The following is a 19,654-nucleotide window of genomic DNA, read 5'->3' on the forward strand; positions in this document are numbered from 1 at the left end:
GTGGAGCCCTATTTGGATCCTCTGTCCTCCTCTCTGTCTCTCCCCGCTTGTGCATGCTCACTCACTCTCTCTCCCAAAAACAAATAAACATTAAAAGAAAAAGATTTTAGAGGAGCCAAGATGGTGGAATAGCATGGAAGTTTTGTTTTGTTTTTGTTTTTTGCGTCTCGCATCCATGAAATGCAGCCAGATCAATACTAAACCGTCCTGCACACCTAGAAAACTGATTTGAGGATTAACACAACAATATGCACAACCTGAACCACAGAACTCAGCGGGAATTCACTTCAAAAGAAAGAGCAGGAAGAAATGACAGCCAGGGACTTAACACAGATACAAGCAAGATGTCTGAACCAGAATTTAGGATCATGATAATAAGATACTAGCTGGGGTCAAAAATAGATTAGAGTCCCTTTCTGCAGAGATAAAAGAAGTAAAAGCTAGTCAGGATGAAATAAAAAATGCTATAACTAAGCTGCAATCTTGAATGGTTGATGTGGTGGCAAGGATGCAGGAGGCAGAGCAGCAAATCAGCAATACAGAGGACAAACTTAAGGAGAATAATGAAGCAGAAAAAAAGGGGGAGACTAAGGCAAAAGAGCACAATTTAAGAATGAGAGAAATCAGTGACTCATTAAAAAGAGGAACAACATCAGAATCATAGGGGTCCCAGAAGATGAAGAGAGAAAGGGGTAGAAGGGTTACGTGAGCAAATCATAGCAGAAAACTTTCCTAACCTGGGGAAAGACACAGACATCAAAATCCAGGAAGCAGAGAGGACCCCCATTAGATTCAAAAAAACCGACCATCAATAAGGCATATCATAGTCAAATTCACAAAATACTCAGGCAAGGAGAGAATCATGAAAGCAGCAAGGGAAAAAAAAGTCCCTAACCTACAAGGGAAGACAGATCAGGTTTGCAGCAGACTTATCCACAGAAATTTGGCAGGCCAGAAAGGAGTGGCAGGATACATTCAATGTGCTGAATCAGAAAAATATGCAGCCAAGAATTCTTTATCCAGCGAGGCTATAAAAAAACCAAAGGAGTTCGTGACCACTAAACCAGCCCTGCTAGAAATTTTAAGGGGGACACTCTCAGGGGAGAAAAGATGGGGGGGGGGGGGGTGGAGGGCAGGGAAAGACCAAATGCAATGAAGACTAGAAAGGACCGGAGAACACCACCAGAAACTCCAAGAAACTCCAAGAAACATAATGGCAATAAACTCGTATCTTTCAGTACTCACTCTAAACGTCAATGGACTAAATGCTCCAAACAAAAGACATATGGTAACAGAATGGATAAGAAAACAAGATCCATCTATATGCTGTTTACAAAAGACCCACTTTAGACCTAAAAACACCTTCAGATTCAAAGTAAGGAGATGGAGAACCATCTATCATGCTAATGGTCAATAAAAGAAAGCTGGAGTAGCCATACTTATATCAGACAATCTAGACTTTAAAAATAAAGACTGTAACAAGAGATGAAGAATGGCATTACATCATAATTAAGGGGTCTATCCACCAAGAAGACCTAACAACTGTAAACATTTATGCTCCAAATGTGGAGCACTCAAATATATAAACGAATCACAAACATAAAGAAACTCATTGATAATAATACCATAATAGTAGGGGACTTCAACACCCCACTTACAGCAATGGACAGATCGTGTAAACAGAAAATCAACAAGGAAACAATGGCTTTGAATGCCACACTGGACCAGGTGGACTTAACAGATACATTCAGAACATTTCATCCTAAAGCAGCAGAATATATATTCTTCTCCAGTGCACATGGAACGTTCTCCAGAATAGATCACATACTGGGACACAAATCAGCCCTCAACTAGTACAAAATGATCAAGATCATACCGTGCATGTTTTCAGACCACAATGCTATGAAACTCGAAATCAACCACAAGAAAAATTTGGAAAGGTAACAAATACTTGGAGACTAAAGAACATCCTACTAAAGAATGAATGGGCTAAGCAAGAAGTTAAAAAGGAAATTTAAAAGTATATGGAAACCAGTGAAAATGATAATACCACAGCCCCAAATCTCTGGGATGCAGCAAAGGTGGTCCTAAGAGGGAAATATATAGCAATCCAGGCCTTCCTAAAGAAGGAAGAAAGTCTCAGATACATAACCTAATCATATACCTTAAAGAGCTGGAAAAAGAATAGCAAATAAAACCCCAAACCAGGAGAAGACAGGAAATAATAAAGATTAGAGCAGAAATCAATGCTTTTGAAACAAAAAAAAAAAACAAAAAACAAAAAACCCAGTAGAACAGATCAATGAAACCAGAAGCTGGTTCTATGAAAGATTTAACAACATTGATAAACAACTAGCCAGTTTAATCAAAAAGAAAAAGGAAAGGACCCAAATAAATAAAATCAAGAATGAAAGAGGAGAGATCACAACCAACGCAGCAGAAACAAAACAATAATAAGAGAATATTATGAGCAATTATACGCCAATAAAATGGGCAATCTGGAAGAAATGGACAAATTCCTGGAAACATATAAACTACCAAAACTGAAACAGGAAGAAACAGAAAATTAGAACAGACCCAAAACCAGTAAAGAAACTGAATGAGTAATCAAAAATCTCCCCAAAAACAAGAGTCCAGGGCCAGATTGCTTTCCAGGGGAATTCTATCAAACATTTATTATTTAAAAAAAAAATTTTTTTTTAATGTTTATTTATTTTTGAGAGAGAGAGAGACAGAGCATGAACGGGGGAGGGTCAGAGAGAGGGAGACACAGAATCTGAAACAGGCTCCAGACTCTGAGCTGTCAGCACAGAGCCCGACATGGGGCTCAAACTCACAGACCACAAGATCATGACCTGAGCCGAGGTCGGCCGCTTAACCGACTGAGCCACCCAGGCGCCCCGACTGTATCAAACATTTAAAGAAGAGTTAACACCTATTCTCTTGAAGCTGTTCCAAAAAACAGAAATGGAAGGAAAACTTCCAAACTCTTTCTATGAAGCCAGCATTACCTTGATTCCAAAACCAGACAAAGACACCACTAAAAAAGGAGAATTATAGACCCATTTCCCTCATGAACATGGATGCAAAAATCCTCAACAAGGTATTAGCCAACCAGATCCAACAATACATTAAAAAAATTATTCACCATGACCAAGTGGGATTTATACCTGGGATGCAGGTTCAATATCACAAAACAATCAGTACGATTCATCACATCAATAAAAGGACGAGAACCACATGATCCTGTCAATAGATGCAGAGGAAGCATTTGACAAAATACAGCATACTTTCTTGATAAAAACCCTTAAGAAAATAGGGATAGAAGGATCATACCTCAAGATCATAAATGCCATATATGAAGACCCACCGCTAATACCATCCTCAATGGGGAAAAGCTGAGAACTTTCCCCCTAAGGTCAGGAACAAGACAGGGATGTCCACTCTCACCACTGTTATTCAACACAGTATTAGAAGTCTTATCCTCAGCAATCAGACAACACAAAGAAATAAAAGGTATCCAAATTGGCCAGGAGGAGGTCAAACTTTCACTCTACACAGATGACACGATACTCTACACAGATGACACGTTACTCTATATGGGAAACCCAAAAGGTTCCACCAAAAAACTGCTAGAACTGATCCATGAATTCAGAAAAGTCAAAGGATATAAAATCAATGCACAGTTGCATTCCTATACACCAACAATGAAGCAACAGAAAGAGAAATCAAGGAATTGATTGCATTTACAACTGTTCCAAAAGCCATAAAACACCTAGGAACAGATCTAACCAAAGAGGTGAAAAATCTATACACTGAAAACTACAGAAAGCTTATGAAAAAATTGAAGACGACACCAAAAAAATGGAAAAATATTCCATGTTCCTGGGTAGGAAGAACAAATATTGTTAAAATGTCAATACTACCCAAAGCAATCTACACGTTCAATGCTATACCTATCAAAATAACACCAGCATTCTTCACAGAGCTAGGACAAACAATCCCAAAATTTGTATGGAATCATAAGAGACCCCGAATAGCCAAAGCAATCTTGAAAAAGAAAACCAAAGCTGGAGGCATCAAAATCCCAGATTTCAAGCTATATTATAAAGCCGTAATCGGGGCGCCTGGGTGGCTCAGTTGGTTGAGCATCCAACTTCGCTCAGGTCATGACCTCACAGCTTGTGAGTTCCAGCCCCGTGTCAGGCTCTGTGCTGACAGCTCAGAGCCTGGAGCCTGCTTCGGATCCTGTGCCTCCCTCTCTCTCTGCCCCAACCCCCTCGCATTCTGTCTCTGTCTCTCAAAAATAAATAAACATAAAAAAAAAATTTAAAAAAAAAATAAAGCTGTAATCATCACGAGAGTATGGTACTGGCACAAGAACAGACACTGAGATCAATGGAACAGAATAGAGAACCCAAAAATGGATCCACAAACGTATGACCAACTAATCTCTGACAAAGCAGGAGAGAATATCCAATGGAATGAAAACAGTCTTTTCAGCAAGTGGTACTGGGAAAACTGGACAGCGACATGCAGAAAAATGAACCTGGACCACTTTCTTACACCATAAATAAACTCAAAATGGATGAAAGACGTAAATGTAAGACAGGAAGCCATCAAAATCCTAGAGGAGAAAGCAGGCAAAAACCTTTTTGACCTTGGCCGCAGCAACTTCTTACTCAACACGTCTCTGGAGGCAAGGGAAACAAAAGCAAAAATGAACTATTGAGGGGCGCCTGGGTGGCTCAGTTGGTTGAGCGTCCGACTTCAGCTCAGGTCATGATCTCACAGCTCGTGAGTTCGAGCCCCACATCAGGCTCTGTGCTGACAGCTCGGAGCCTGCTTCAGATTCTGTGCCTCCCTCTCTGCCCCAACCCACTTGCAGTCTGTCTCAAAATAAATAAATAAATAAATAAATAAATTTTAAAAAATAAAAAAATGAACTATTGGGACCGCATCAAAATACAAAGCTTCTGCACAGCAAAGGAAACAATCAGCAAAACTAAAAGGCAACTGACAGAATGGGAGAAGATATTTGCAAATGACATATCAGACAAAGGGTTAGTATCCAAAATCTATAATGAAGTTATCAAACTCAACACCCAAAAGACAAATAATCCAGTGAAGAAATAGACAAAAGACATGAATTGACACTTTTCCAAAGAAGACATCCAGATGGCCAACTGACACATGAAAAAATGCTCCACATCACTCATCATCAGGGAAATACAAATCAAAACCACAATTAGATACCACCTCACACCTGTCAGGCTAACATTAACAGCTCAGGCAACAACAGATGTTGGCAAGGATGCGGAGAAGGAGGATCTCTTCTGCACTGCTGGTGGGAATGCAAACTGGTGCAGCCACTCTGGAAAACTGTATGGAGGGTCCTCAAAAAACTAAAAATAGAACTACCCCACAACCCAGCAATTGCACTACTAGGTATTTATCCAAGGGATACAAGTATGCTGTTTCGAAGGGGCACATGCACCCCAATGTTTATAGAAGCACTATCAACAATAGCCAAAGTATGCAAAGAGCCCAAATGTCCATCAACGGATGAATGGATAAAGAAGATGTGGTGTATATATACAATGGAGTATTACTCGGCAATCAAAAAGAATGAAATCTTGTCATTTGCAACTATGTGGATGAAAGTAGAGGGTATTATGCTAAGCAAAATTGGTCAGAGAAAGACAAACATCATATGACTTCACTCATATGAGGACTTTAAGATACAAAACAGATGAACATAAGGTTAGAGAAGCACAAATAATAAAACAGAGAGGGCGACAAAAACATAAGAGACTCTTAAATATGGAGAACAAACAGAAGGTTACTGGAGGGGTTGTGGGAGGGGGGATGGGCTAAATGAGTAAGGGGCATTAAGGAATCTACTCCTGAAATCATTGTTGCACTATAGGCTAACTAACTTGGATGTAAATTTAAAAAAGAAATTAAATAAAAATTTAAAAAACGAAAAAAGAAAAAGATTTTAAGAAAAAGCTTTTCTCCTTCAAAAAAAACCATCTTAAGGGCAATGTATAGTGGCAGTCTGATACTAGCACTCTACAATGCTAGCTTTTTAACCATGAAAGATACAAAATTAGTTACTTTGAGTCTATTTATTTTTTCATTATATATATTCAGCAATAAGAGACTTGAAAATATTCTTTAGAACTCATAAACCTGCTTAAAATATTAACTTCCATATTCCAAAGTTCTAATGTGATTTTAACCAGGTAGATGGGCCACATCAATACTTTTGTATATTCCCCAAATAGAGACACCTTCATTGGCAGAAAGGGCTTTGCTATTTATTTTTTTCTTCCTTAATGGTTTGTATTCAACCATTTTCAGGAAAACTCCAAAGCTACCAACGATCTGATTTTTTATGACTTAACCTATGAAATTCTATAGCTCTATTGGGCTTCTTCAATATAATCATTTCAGAGCTTCCCAACCTCAGATAAAATCAGAACCACCTCATGAGAAGCAGGAAAATCTGTTACTCACACAAGTGCTACATAATTTATTTCCTTAATGCAATGAGTTTTGTCCCCATTTGGGGCCTTATTAAATACTGGTCCATAAGCTTTGCCTGCACCTTCTCTACTTCTTTCTTGCCAAACTAGATTTCATTCATAAGGTTTTGGATTTGATTTCCTCTGTGAAGCCTTCTCTGATTCCTTTGTTTTTCTCTGACACATAGTACCTTGTTCTTTTCATTCATAGAACTCATTAAAATTATAATTGAATACCCAGATACTTAATAAATCTGTTAAATGAATAAATGAATTTATTCACCAACATGGAGGAATCTCCTCTTGATGACAATTTATAGGTGTGGTTTCACTATTATTTTTTTTTTTTAACGTTTATTGAGAGATAGAGAAAGACAGAGCATGAGTGGGGAAGGGGCAGAGAGAGGGAGACACAGAATCTGAAACAGGCTCCAGGCTGTCAACAGCTGTCAGCACAGAGCCTGACACGGGGCTCAAACTCACAAACTGAGAGATCATGACCTGAGCCGAAATCAGACGCTCAACCGACTGAGCCACCCAAGCGCCCCTGGTTTCACTATTATTTTAACGTGATTATATCCATACTGGAAATATTTAGCCTCAAGGATGCTTACATAGTCAACTTATTTTCCATCCTAATACTTAATACTTTATCTTGTGAATTAAAGATCAGTTAAACATTTTTAAAATCAAACATAGACTTCCTATTAAGACGTAAAACTGTAATTAAGAAGCTCATTTGTAATCTACTCTTGAGGCATAACAAAAATATCATAAGGGTTGCTATAGAGCATGCAGAGTCACCATATGGTATAAAGTCAAAATCTTAATATTGATCTAAATCTTGTTTCCCAAATGTGTAAGATTAGTTTGGTTAATAGACATACACTATTTGCTCTTTTTGTGGTGGCAGGCAGAGAAAGTATAAAGGAGTTTTGTGAAGTTTATAAATCATAAACGTATGTATTACACATGACAAAAGTAAGTAATAAGCAAAAGAATCTGTAGGTGGAAAAGCCAGAAAAGGAATGCAGAGTTTAAATATATCTAAATGACAGGATGAACGCTCATACCATTGAAGGGTACGAGATTATCTTACCAGAAACTTTCTGTATTACTTCATTAACTTCCTTCATGAACACTTTCTGCACAAATACCAAGTGGTTTAGCAGATCGGTTGTGAGATTATGTTCAAAAGAGCCAACCTGCCAAAACAAAATCAGAATACTAGATTAACACTACTGACTATATTTGTTTTAAATACATCTTTTGCTCACATAAGCCATCCAAACTCTGAAGAAAAACAATGAATTATCTACATACTATTTGAGAAAGATTGTAAAATATTCACATTGCCCAATACTTTACTGGTCTGACATTATAGGCCATTCCTTAAATTTATTTTTTAAATAACAGTGGCCAATAAGGTTTTTTGTTTTCTATCTTTTGAAAAAGAATGAAATTTATACTTTATGTTACCTGCTAATATCAAAATCGGAATTTTGTCCAGAGTAGTGTCTTTTTTCAATGACTACTGTTGTAGTGTTTAGAACCATGGACAAGTATCATTACATGTGAAAGTAAATTTATTTACTCATTCAAATATTTATTGACCATCTACTTTGCGTACTTCATTAGATGCTAAGGTGAATAAAAACAATAAAATATGGCTCTCTCTCTCATGAGGCTTACATTTGCATGATTTAACTAATCAGATATACTCAATCAGCTTTAATATATGCCCTATGATTAGTATAAGGCATAAAATTTCTGGGGAAAATTAATAAACAGATTGAACAGAAAGCAGGTCCTAACTGAAGTTGAGTATTATAGTAAAGATAGTTTGAAACACCCTTATGAATAAAGGAAATGCTTCAAATTTGCTACTTTGACAGCATTCATATTTTTATCAAAAATTAAGAGCGCAAAATAGGTTCAGTAGTCTTTAACTAAATGAGAAGTCACATAAAGTCTAAGTTGCCCTGGACACTTTATTTTTTATAGAATAGTCCAAAATGGGCTAAGGTGATTTTCATGTGTGTTTATTTCAGGCCATAGTAAACCAGGCAACTCTCTGAGGAATACAATTTTAGATTCCTTCAAGTGTTAACTGCATTCTTAGCAAATCTGGGATTGTGTTCTGCCTCAATTACAAACTTTATCCCTTTCTAATATCAGTAAGGAATTATGCAACATACTGCATTAGATTTATTTTCTGTCAAATGAAACATTTATAATAGTATTGCTAAACTAGAATTTGGAGTGCTTATTTTTCAGAATAGAAAGCACAAATGCAAGATGCTTTATAATCTACCCATTAATTTTACTTATTTAAGTTTTATTTATTTACTTTAGGGAAAGCAAGTTAGTGGGGGAGGGGAGGGCAAGAAAAGAGAAAGAGGGAGGCAGAGAGGGAGAGAGAGAGTATATTAATCAGGCTCCATGCTCAGTGCAGAGTCCGACATGGGGCTTGATCCCATGACCCTGGGGTAATGACCTGAGCTGAAATCAAGGGTCAGACACTTAACCAACTGAGCCAACCAGGCACCTCTATAATCTACCTTTTAAATAAATATCTGACTTCTACAATCTTGTACACATTTTTTTGTACATTTTTCACACAAAGAAATCCCAACTATTAGAGAGATGCTAGGGTAAGCAGGGTCTAACGAAGGCAAACCAGACTTAAATATCTCCCATAGCTGTAATATTTCTAGCAAAGAGCTCAAGAGCATTCTCATAAATGCTTCACATTCTAAAGAATAAAACTCAGAAAACAAAGTTATAAAACTGCCCCTTGATAAAGTTGAAATTGTTTCTGACAAACTGACAAAGGAAGCTGAGACAGCACTGTGTATGAATCCTACATCTCTCACTTGATAGTGGGGAGATTTAGGGACAGTTATTTAATTTCTCTCAGCTTCAATTTTCTACTGTATCAAATTAGTATAATAACAGATGACCTACTGAACACAAATCAAACAAAAAATATATATCCAAATGTTTTTTAAACTTGTGATAGTTGTGCCAATATAAAGTGAAAAAATGATAAAATCAGGTATGCTGGCTTTCAACTTCCCTTAGTAAAGAAATTAGTCTGTGAATTTGACTGTAATCATTTTATCTGTCTGCATCACCTTTATATTGTTAATAATTATGTATACCTGATGAATAGTGTAACCTCCTGAAGGCTCAGTTTCTTCACTTACAAAATGAGAATATACCTACCTCTTAGGATCGATTTAAGTATTGTACAAGTCAATGCATATAAATGTTATTAGCTTTTTTATAATCAAATGAGCCATAAAAATATTACAGAGATGGATGTGAAATCTAATATAAGAAATATAAATTCAAAGATGACTAATACAAAAAAGAAATGTTTAAATGAAACTATAGAGAAAGAGGCAGATATATACACACAGGTGCACATACACACACACCAGATTCAGTTCAGAATTCTATAAGAATAAACGATTTAATGATCCGTCTTAAAAGTTTGGATCACTACATATTTTGGTACGCCTAAACCTTAAAGACTCCTAAATGATAGAGTGTAAGAAAATTAAAAAGTAAACTTACTTCTGCCACACAACGTAGGTAATTTCCCTGTAAATAGTACCCTTGTTTAGAAGGTAGTTCATCTATACTCCACACCTGATCTGAATAACTATCATGCTCTTCCATTATATATTTTCCTGACATAGTAACAGGAGGAAGGTTGAGACTGGCAGAAGGAGGAATAGTTGACATATCCGTGGCAGAAACTTTTGAAGTAAAACGTAATCTGTGATTTGGCAGCTCAAATGTAAATCTGGTCTGTGCACCTGTAAAAAATAAGAAAAGTTATTGTTTGTTTGTTCAGGTGCTCATCCACTCCTTTGTTCAAAACATGGTTTCTAAAAAAATGCATACATATCCCAAATGAAATAAATCTTTAAATATATGTGTGGGTACTATAAAGAGTCAGTCAGTATTATTAAGCCAGCAAATATTTACTAAGCCTACCAGGTGCCAAGCACTGCGTTAGGTGTTAGAGAGACCCTTACAAATATTCTTTATTTCATAGAAGGTAGAACAGAAAGAAACTGCCCTTATCACAGAAGAGTTTTAACATGAGAAATTAAGTATTAAAAAATTCCAATCCGCATTCACATTCATATTGCTTTATTAACAGAGAAGTTAGCAGTTAACAACTTGCTTCCTGATCCTGATTCAGTATGGAAGGAAATAGTCAAAATTGTCAAGTCATTAAATTGTACTCAGGTATAAAATTACAATATAAATTCATCAGGCATAAAATTATATAATCCCATGTAGTTGTGACCTTAACAATAATTATTAATGGTTCCGTATGCCAAATAAGGATACGGTATGAGTTTCAGTTTACTAAAACTACTTAAATCAACAATCTAGCATGCAGTTCTTCAATTATAATATGCAACCTACACTGTTATTCAAGCCATATCTCTCCAACTATTTCTGAAGGCATTAAAGAGTAGAAGAAGCCTTGTTAAAATCAAGATCTATTATTGCCCATTGCATACACTGTACTAGTATAGTACTGTATACTAATATATACACGTGTGTGCCTTTCCAACAACAAAATCTTATATTGTTCTATACGTTACCAATTCTTTACACTCAAACATCATTAAATAGCCTATTTTGCCTACATACATATTAAAATGTAATAAACATTCCTAGTGTTCTCAATTGTGCCAGAAATCTCTTTTTTTCAAAATACTAGTAGGAGGTCACCTCCTTCCTATATGTTACATTCACTATATTCACTCACTATACAATAATATGAGTTAGCCATAAATAGAAAAATGCTCTTTCATCAACTGGTGCAATTGTGGATAGCCAGATAGGTCAAGACTGCTCTGATCTTCTCTTACTAACTCCAACAAGGCAGCCTCAGTGACCATCGCTTGCAAGCTGCAAAAGGTGAGGGCTGTTTACCACAGTAACTACCACTTCCATTACTAACACCAGAATTACCAAATAAAAACATCAAGATTGAAGCAATCCTAGGCCTCAGGTCATCTCTTATCACTAGTACAGTCATTCTTTTACTACTTCTGTCCCTTTCCTTCATTTCAAGAAGAATTATATGTTCTTATCAGTCTGGATATTTGATAATACACTTACTTTGCTCCTAAATATTTGTATCTTCCTAGTTCCAAACTGCCTATTGGCTTTTGACTTACTGCCCTCTGTCAACTCTCCTATTTCTTGGATGCCCTGAATAAATGGCCAAGATGAGTCTACCCTATTGTCAGGCCAATATCTGAAGGCCTGATCTTCTGACTCTGCTAATTCTGGAAACTCACTTCACAGTGTTTCTTTCTTCTAGTTAACAAAAAGATCTAGATGTTCAGAAAAATCCCTCTCAATAAAAAAAACAAAAAACAAAAAACAAAAAACAAAACCTAAAATGTTCGGAGTTGGAATAAAAATATACACATATATATAAATACATACGTGTATGTATTTATATATATGTGTATGTATGCAAATTTTTAAACTACTAATATAACATGTTAATGGCATAAAGGAGAAAAAAACATTTTAATTTCAACAGCTGTAGCAAAAAGCATCTGATAATATTCACCTACTTTTCTTCATAGAGACACTTAGCACACTAGGAATAGAAGTAAATTTTTTTAACCTGATAAAGGGAACCTTGCAAAACCTTACAGCAAACATCATATTCATGGACGAAATATTGATTTCCCTTAAAAGAATGAGAGATTAGGATGCCCATAATACCCCCTTTTTCTGAACATTATAGCAGAAGCACAGTAAGAAAAAGAAAAATTCTTAAAGACTAGAAAGGAAGAAACAAAAGCCTCATTTGCACATGGTACAAGTATCTACTTAGGAAACTCCAAACTATCTTATTACCAATAAAAAAAGTTTAATATGGTTGAGTATAAAACTGACATAAAATGATCAAGCACATTTGTACATACTACCACCAGTTTAGAAAATACCATTTTACAAAATATCCCATTTGTAGTAACTAAACAACAACAATAACACAAGGTAGGGGGTATCTACACAAATAAATATATCTTGTAACAGAGGCACAAAAACCTTAAGTTCAAAATTTTTAAACTTTGTAGAAAAGCATTGAAGAAAACCTAAAGAGACAAAGAAATACATATTTAAGAATAGGAGGGTAAATATTGCATCAATTCTTGGTATCAATCAATACTGTCAATTGTCTCTAAGTAAATCTATGGATTTAATTACATTCCTATAAAAATGCAAATAGGCTTTTTCAGAGAATTTGACAAACTGATTATAAAATGTATGTGAAGGAACAAGTAACCAAAAATAACCAAGATAACTCCTAGGAAATGTCAGGTAGCAATATGATACTGAAAACAGCTGGTGCAAAGAGGTCACCAGTAATGGTGCAAATAGGCCAATGAAGCATAATAAATAACTCTGAAACAGACCCCACATGTATCAACATGTAATAGATGACCAAAATGGACTATGTATCACCGAAAAAAAGAAAAGTCAATAAATGATGCTGAAATAATTGGTTAAACTAATCTGCACCAAATTAAAAAAAAAATCAATTCCATATAGATGAAGAACTTAAAAGGAAAAATTTAGGGGCGCCTGGGTGGCGTAGTCGGTTAAGCGTCCGACTTCAGCCAGGTCACGATCTCGCGGTCCGTGAGTTCGAGCCCCGCGTCAGGCTCTGGGCTGATGGCTCGGAGCCTGGAGCCTGTTTCCGATTCTGTGTCTCCCTCTCTCTCTGCCCCTCCCCCGTTCATGCTCTGTCTCTCTCTGTCCCAAAAATAAATAAAAAATGTTGAAAAAAAAAAAAAAAGGAAAAATTTAAAAACATTTAATAGAAAATATAATAAAATATCTTCATGATCCTGGGAAGAGAAGGATTTAAGATATAAAAATACACATCATATAAGAAAATACTGGTAAATTCAATTACTTGAAAATTAAGAATATCTACTGATCAAAAGACAACAAAGTGAAATAAGTTTCTAATGGGGTGACAATATATGTTAAATTTATAACATCAAAAGCTCAACATACAAAACATAATTTCTGTGAACCAAAACAAAATACAAATGACTCAATGGTAAAACGGACAGACACACACACACACACACACACACACACACACACACAGAACCATTAATAGGCACTTCATATAAAAAACATACAAAGATATCTTAATAACATAAAACAGTTCAGCTTCATTAATTATAGAAATAGAAATTAAGACCACAGTGAGATACAATTCCCCATTTACCAGACAAAGCAAAAATTTAAAAGCCAGATAATATTAAGTGTTAACAAGCATATGGTATAATGGGAACTCTCATCTAATACTGGCAGGGCAGTAAATACTGGTGAACACAAGTACTTTGGAAAACAGTTTTGTACTTCCTAATAAAACTCAAGATGCATTTACCCTACAGTCTAGGTGTATAATTCCTAAAGTAATTACCCTTGAGAAACTTGTGCACATGTGTATCAAGTGACATGCATGAGAATAATTATAATAGCAAAAAAGTAAAATGAGTCAAAGGTCCATCAATAGCAGAGTGGATAAACTGTAATATAATCACTTAACAGACTATTTCAGTGAAAAATGAATGAACTGTACACACATGAATGAACAGATGAATCTCAAACAAAACGTACAGAAAAAAAAAATTCCCTTTAAAAAATACATTAGTGGGAGTCCATACAAATAAAGTTCAAAACATAAGCCATTTATGAGTATATACATGTGTGGTAAAATTATAAAGAAAAGCAAAGGAATGGGTAATACAAAATTCATGTTAACAGTTATTCCATGAGCAGTCATTAAGAAAAGCTGGTAAGGATAATATTCATTGATGGAGCCTTCACAGCACTGGCAATATTTTCATTTAGTTTGTGTAATGGGTTGGTAAGGTCACATTTTTTTTTATTATTCTTGAAACTGTGTGTATATAATTTACATACTTTTGTATATATGATAAACTTCAGAATAAAAATACAACAGCAAAGAATTTCGAAGAGTATATAAGGATCACAAAACCTTATAGAAGTAGCTATTTTGAAGAAACCAAATAACCTGTGATTTAAGCTAAATGCACCAAATGTGAAAATAAACCAAGTTATTCCGGCTATAAAGAAACTAATGGATATAGTAATTTATTCAACTTCTAAATTAGAAATGGCCTCAATAACTGAATAGCTTTGATGACTTCAAATAAAAGCAGTGTCCCTGTTGGTCACTCAGGGAAGATGTAACTGATATTTTTCACTTGACTGAAGAACATCATTAATGAAATTTAAAAGTGTTCTGATTAAAATGATTTACATTTTCATATAATATCTACAAAACCAAATGTAACTTTTCATCAAAATATTACTAATTTTTCAAACCAATCTTAAATTTTAAGAGACTGAACTTAAAATTCAATGTTACCTGTCATTCCATGACTCCTCATTCTTCCCATTTTATATTCTGCTTTTAGAGATGGTAAAAGTGCTGCTCCTATGGCTATACCATCTAACATGGCACTGAACTTAAGAACAATAGGCTTCTTTTCTAAACCTTCCGGTAGCTGAGGAAATTCATTCGTTTCAATAGGAGTTTGATTAACACTAGTTGGGGTTTTTTCAGAAGGTAGAGGCGTTGCAATATCTTCTTTCACAGGCTGTGGGCTATAAAGCAAAAAATAAATAAATAAATAAAAATAACTTCAAAAAGACACAATTAGGGGAGTCTGGGTGGCTCAGTCGGTTAAGCTTCCAATTCTTGGCTCGGGTCATGTTCTCACAGTTCATGCGTTCGAGTCCCACATCATGATGGCTCCACACTATCAGTGCTTGGGATTCTCTCTCTCCCCTGGCTCTCTCTGTCCCTCCCCTGCTTGTGTTCTCTCTCTCCTCTCTCTCAAAAATGAATAAACTTTAAAAATAAATAAATAAAAATAAAAAAGACAATTAGAAAATTTACCATTTTATTGTATAAAATTATTGGAATTCTCAATGAAAAATAGCAAGAAATAACTGTAAACAGATATGTTCTTTCTACCACCAGATCACATTAAGACTTCCTTAAAGAAGCCATTGAAAAATGATGATCTAGAAAAGTAAACAAGAATAACAACACAAACTTGAATATTACTTGAATATTACACATTCATATCATTAGTGTGAAATGAGTTAAAACTCATGTTTGTCTGATTCTAAATTCTATGACTTAGTGTTGATTGTAATATTACTATTACTGCAGCTACTATTACTACCACTATTAATAACAACAACCCCAACAATAACTATTTGAGTGCTTCTATGAGCCAGGTAATATTCTTAATGCTTTGTGTGTTTCACATCATTTATTCATTTATCTCGCAAAGACCTTGTGTAGGTACTGTTATCTGCTTTCCAAAGAGGAAGTATAGCTAGAAAGTGGCAAAATCAGGATTTAAACTCACTGTGACAAGAGACTTTTTTTTTTTAACTACTATGCTCTACTGCCAGTACACTATAATAAGGACAGATTCCTTAGTATATTTTTAAACTAAGGCTTGTGTACACATTTTGGATTCCATATTCCACTGACAGGAGAAGCACATTTAAATTATTACTACTTTGTCAACCAGACATGTATATTAAATCAGAATTAAAGATCTAGATAGTACAACTAGAAATATCACTGCTTTAGGATACTGTAAAAAGACACACTGTTTTTTTTAACTTATAGGTTAGGAAAAGGGAACTATAAGAAGACAATTTTTTTAACTTTTGCTTACCATATTCTTATTAATTATTCATTAGTTATGTTGCTTTGAGGACTAGGAATAAAGCTTAGCAATGCAGACCCATGAATGAGGGCTACAGACACAGGCAATAGAAGTCAATGTACAAAGGTCCAGTTTTCTCTCCTTTAAAATACTTTTGTGGCATGATCACATCCTGCCTTGAACTATGTACAACAATTTCATATAGAGGACAACACAAAACCATTATGGGACATAAATGGCCGCTGCAATTTTTAAACCTATGCAGTCATAAATTTTAGGGAGTTTAAAGTAAATAAGGATTGACACAGTCCTAGATTTTGTCAATATGCTTTTGTAGTGACTCTTATGTTGTCCACAATCTCTAGGATCTCTTAAGCTTTACTGATGCAAGAGAGAACATTGACAGTTACATCTGTGACCAAGTACCTTACACCCAATATGATTCTCCCACACACATTTGACTACTTTCCATCTGCACCATAGTTCATAATGGTCAATACGTAGATGAAACCCTCTGTCTTCCTTTAAACTATTATTAACAGCAAAAACTGACTTAACACATTACACGGAACCATAGAACTTGAAGAAATAACTTACGCTGTAGAAGGCTGTCTGATGAGATCTGAGATCTGCTTAGACAGTTGGTGGGAACTTCGAACCATCATGCTATGTAAGGTGGCAGGGTGCTGGGGAATGTTGATGCTGATAGCCCCTACTTTGAACACAGCAGCATTGTTAGTCTTCAAACCTCTCTGGGCACTGTAGAGGGCTTGTGACTTGGCAATACTACACTTCACCACAGTTCTATTAATAAAGAAAGAAGGCCATTAAAATATAGCCCAATAAAGAGAAATGTTGAAAAAGTATTTTAAAAGCAAGATAATACTTTTAAATCATTCATTGAACTAAATGACTTAAGATTTTTCATATATTTAAATAGTATATTGAGGAAATGTTTTCTAAAAACACTGAAATACATTTATTTTATATTGTTTTTTACTGAATATCATTATATATCTTTAACAGCATTTACTGAAGAAAATATGTATGTGCTCAAAGGTAAAAGAATGAATACTGACATATTACATGTTTACAACATACAAAATCCCATTTTTATTTTTCCTCCATTCAGAACTCCTCTCTTTGCCCCCAATTTATTTTAGGGATATGTACAACCACTAAGGAAGCATAGATGCTGAATATATAATAAAATACTATACTTCTTAGAATCTAATCAAAGGAATTCATCCATCATCTAATATGTTGAAAAAAATTAATAGGAAGGAAGAAACTTAACTTGCATTTTCCAATTTTCAAATTTTCAATAAGTGGCAAAGAAATGATAGAATTCCAATTCATAATAAGTAACTACTACTTAGTTAAAAATTAGTAAGCCTTACTGATACAGACATAAAGCAGAGACATTATCTTTCTTGATTTCTGGTTCTCCCTTCCAATGCCTACAACAGTGCCTTCAACATGGTATGCACTCACTGAATTTTGTAAAATGAAGGGGCAGAAAGAAGTACAGCACAGGAATGTCTCCCAACATTATAGCTGTGGAATTCCACAGATAACATGTGTTAAGTCACGTATGTAGAAGCCATTATGAAGCAGTCTGATGTACACAATGGAAAGGTTCATGAACTGCACCATTAAAGGCCCAGTTAGTAAAATTATAGCTTTATATATAATTATATTTATAATATAAATATTATCTTTCACGTGGGCAAGGGATTCTTGACAATAATTTAATAATTATTAAGTTATTTTTGATATTAAGTAATTAAATTATAACCAATTATAAATAAATACATTAAATTATAAAATTATTGAATAACTTAATAATTTTTAATTTAGCGAAACAACACATAAAACAAATTTCATATTAACCAGTTTGGTTCACATTCATTTATCTCTACTTAGGCTGTAGAGGATTTACTGAGAATTTATTTATAGTCTCAAGGATCTAACAAATCAATTAATCACATTTAACTTCTATTAAAATAAACCTCGAGAAGTATAACAATGGCTCTATCAGAGGTGTTGATTATTTACAGACAGTGAAATCCAAGTATTATATAAAATTCAAGAATGATTACTAGAGAACTATATTGCTTTCTTCTACAAAGGCAACTATTTCTCAGATACTCTCACTGACTAGAAAAAAAAAGTTATCTATAAAATTGGTCTAGCCAGCATGAGAGTAAACTCTGGGAAACTGACTACTTACTGAATGGAATATTTTCTTAAATATTATAATAAATAAAGCTACTTTTATCATCAATGATATTTTATTTTAAATTTAATTTCAACATAAGCCAGAACACTCAGATGGTGCTAAAATGCAAATGGCTTTCTACTTGTGAACAGCAACCATCTACTGAATTAAACTAAACATACAAAAAAATGTGTCTTGTTATGATAGTAAAATTCTACACCTATCTGACTTTCAATTATATAAGTACATATAACCATATATAAGCACATGTAGAACACTGGAATTTCACTTGTGCAGCAAAAGTAAGAGTGGAAACTTAATGGAGCTGAATGCTCTCCTATTGAGGATCCTACTATGATATTTCCAGTGAAAGTTCTGATGTTAAGGACTTCAGGTGTTCTGTGTTGTTCAATGCCAGAGGGCCCCGTTCACAATGCAGTTTATGTAAATGATGCCCCCATTTACAGTGTGAGTGGTATTCTTCTAAGCTGGACAACATGATAGACCTATCCTGATCAAACTGAGCCAAAAAACTGTAGATGATATCTGATTAACTCCAGTCAAACTGCATGTTAAAGACATAAGGAGACCCAGAATGAAGACCTGAAATGAGCTGTCTATTCATAATTTTAATTCTTGAAGAGGGCTGTCACTTAAGCTAGGTCATATAATATATATAAAACTGTTAAACAAGAAAGAAGTGGTCAAAATCTCTCTAAAGAGAAGACTATAAAAACTTGTAGCACGTGAGGCATGCCTCATATACATAAAAAATTCATGGCAAATGACCAAGGAATCTTGTTAAAGAATTCATTGAAAAAAAAAAAAAGAATTAATTGACAATGGCAGTCTACCTTTACAAGGTTCTGATAGATCCACTGTGATAGCTACAACGACCACAGTGCCTAATGAGGCAAGGACTTTTTCCTCATCTTCCGTTATTTCCTGAGTCCAGGCTATAGGGTCTTAAATGCAGGCCCCATCCTTGTCTTTCCAACAGGCTGAGTGAATAATTTGAGGATTTACTTTGGGGCTTCATTATCTCTATCTCCACCCCTATGTAAGACTCATGTAATAATTACTTAAAGCACCCAGGGGGCGCCTGGCTGGCT

General features: G+C 34.9%; 1 protein-coding gene across 9 annotated transcripts in view; it reads right to left on the reverse strand.

The window, feature by feature from the left end:
* Positions 1–19,654, reverse strand: part of BLTP1 (bridge-like lipid transfer protein family member 1) — a 214,936-nt gene that overhangs the window by 56,220 nt on the left and 139,062 nt on the right. For all 9 annotated transcript variants that reach the window (XM_053901272.1, XM_053901273.1, XM_053901274.1 and 6 more), the window contains 4 exons: positions 16,919–17,125; positions 14,998–15,236; positions 10,113–10,357; positions 7,630–7,735 (listed from right to left, as the gene is read on the reverse strand). In XM_053901272.1, the coding sequence (XP_053757247.1) occupies positions 7,630–7,735; positions 10,113–10,357; positions 14,998–15,236; positions 16,919–17,125 (797 nt within the window). The remainder of the gene's footprint in view (positions 1–7,629; positions 7,736–10,112; positions 10,358–14,997; positions 15,237–16,918; positions 17,126–19,654) is intronic.

This window comes from Panthera pardus, unplaced genomic scaffold (assembly GCF_024362965.1).
Source record: "Panthera pardus isolate Hobbes unplaced genomic scaffold, ASM2436296v1 HiC_scaffold_13, whole genome shotgun sequence".
NCBI lineage: Eukaryota > Metazoa > Chordata > Mammalia > Carnivora > Felidae > Panthera > Panthera pardus.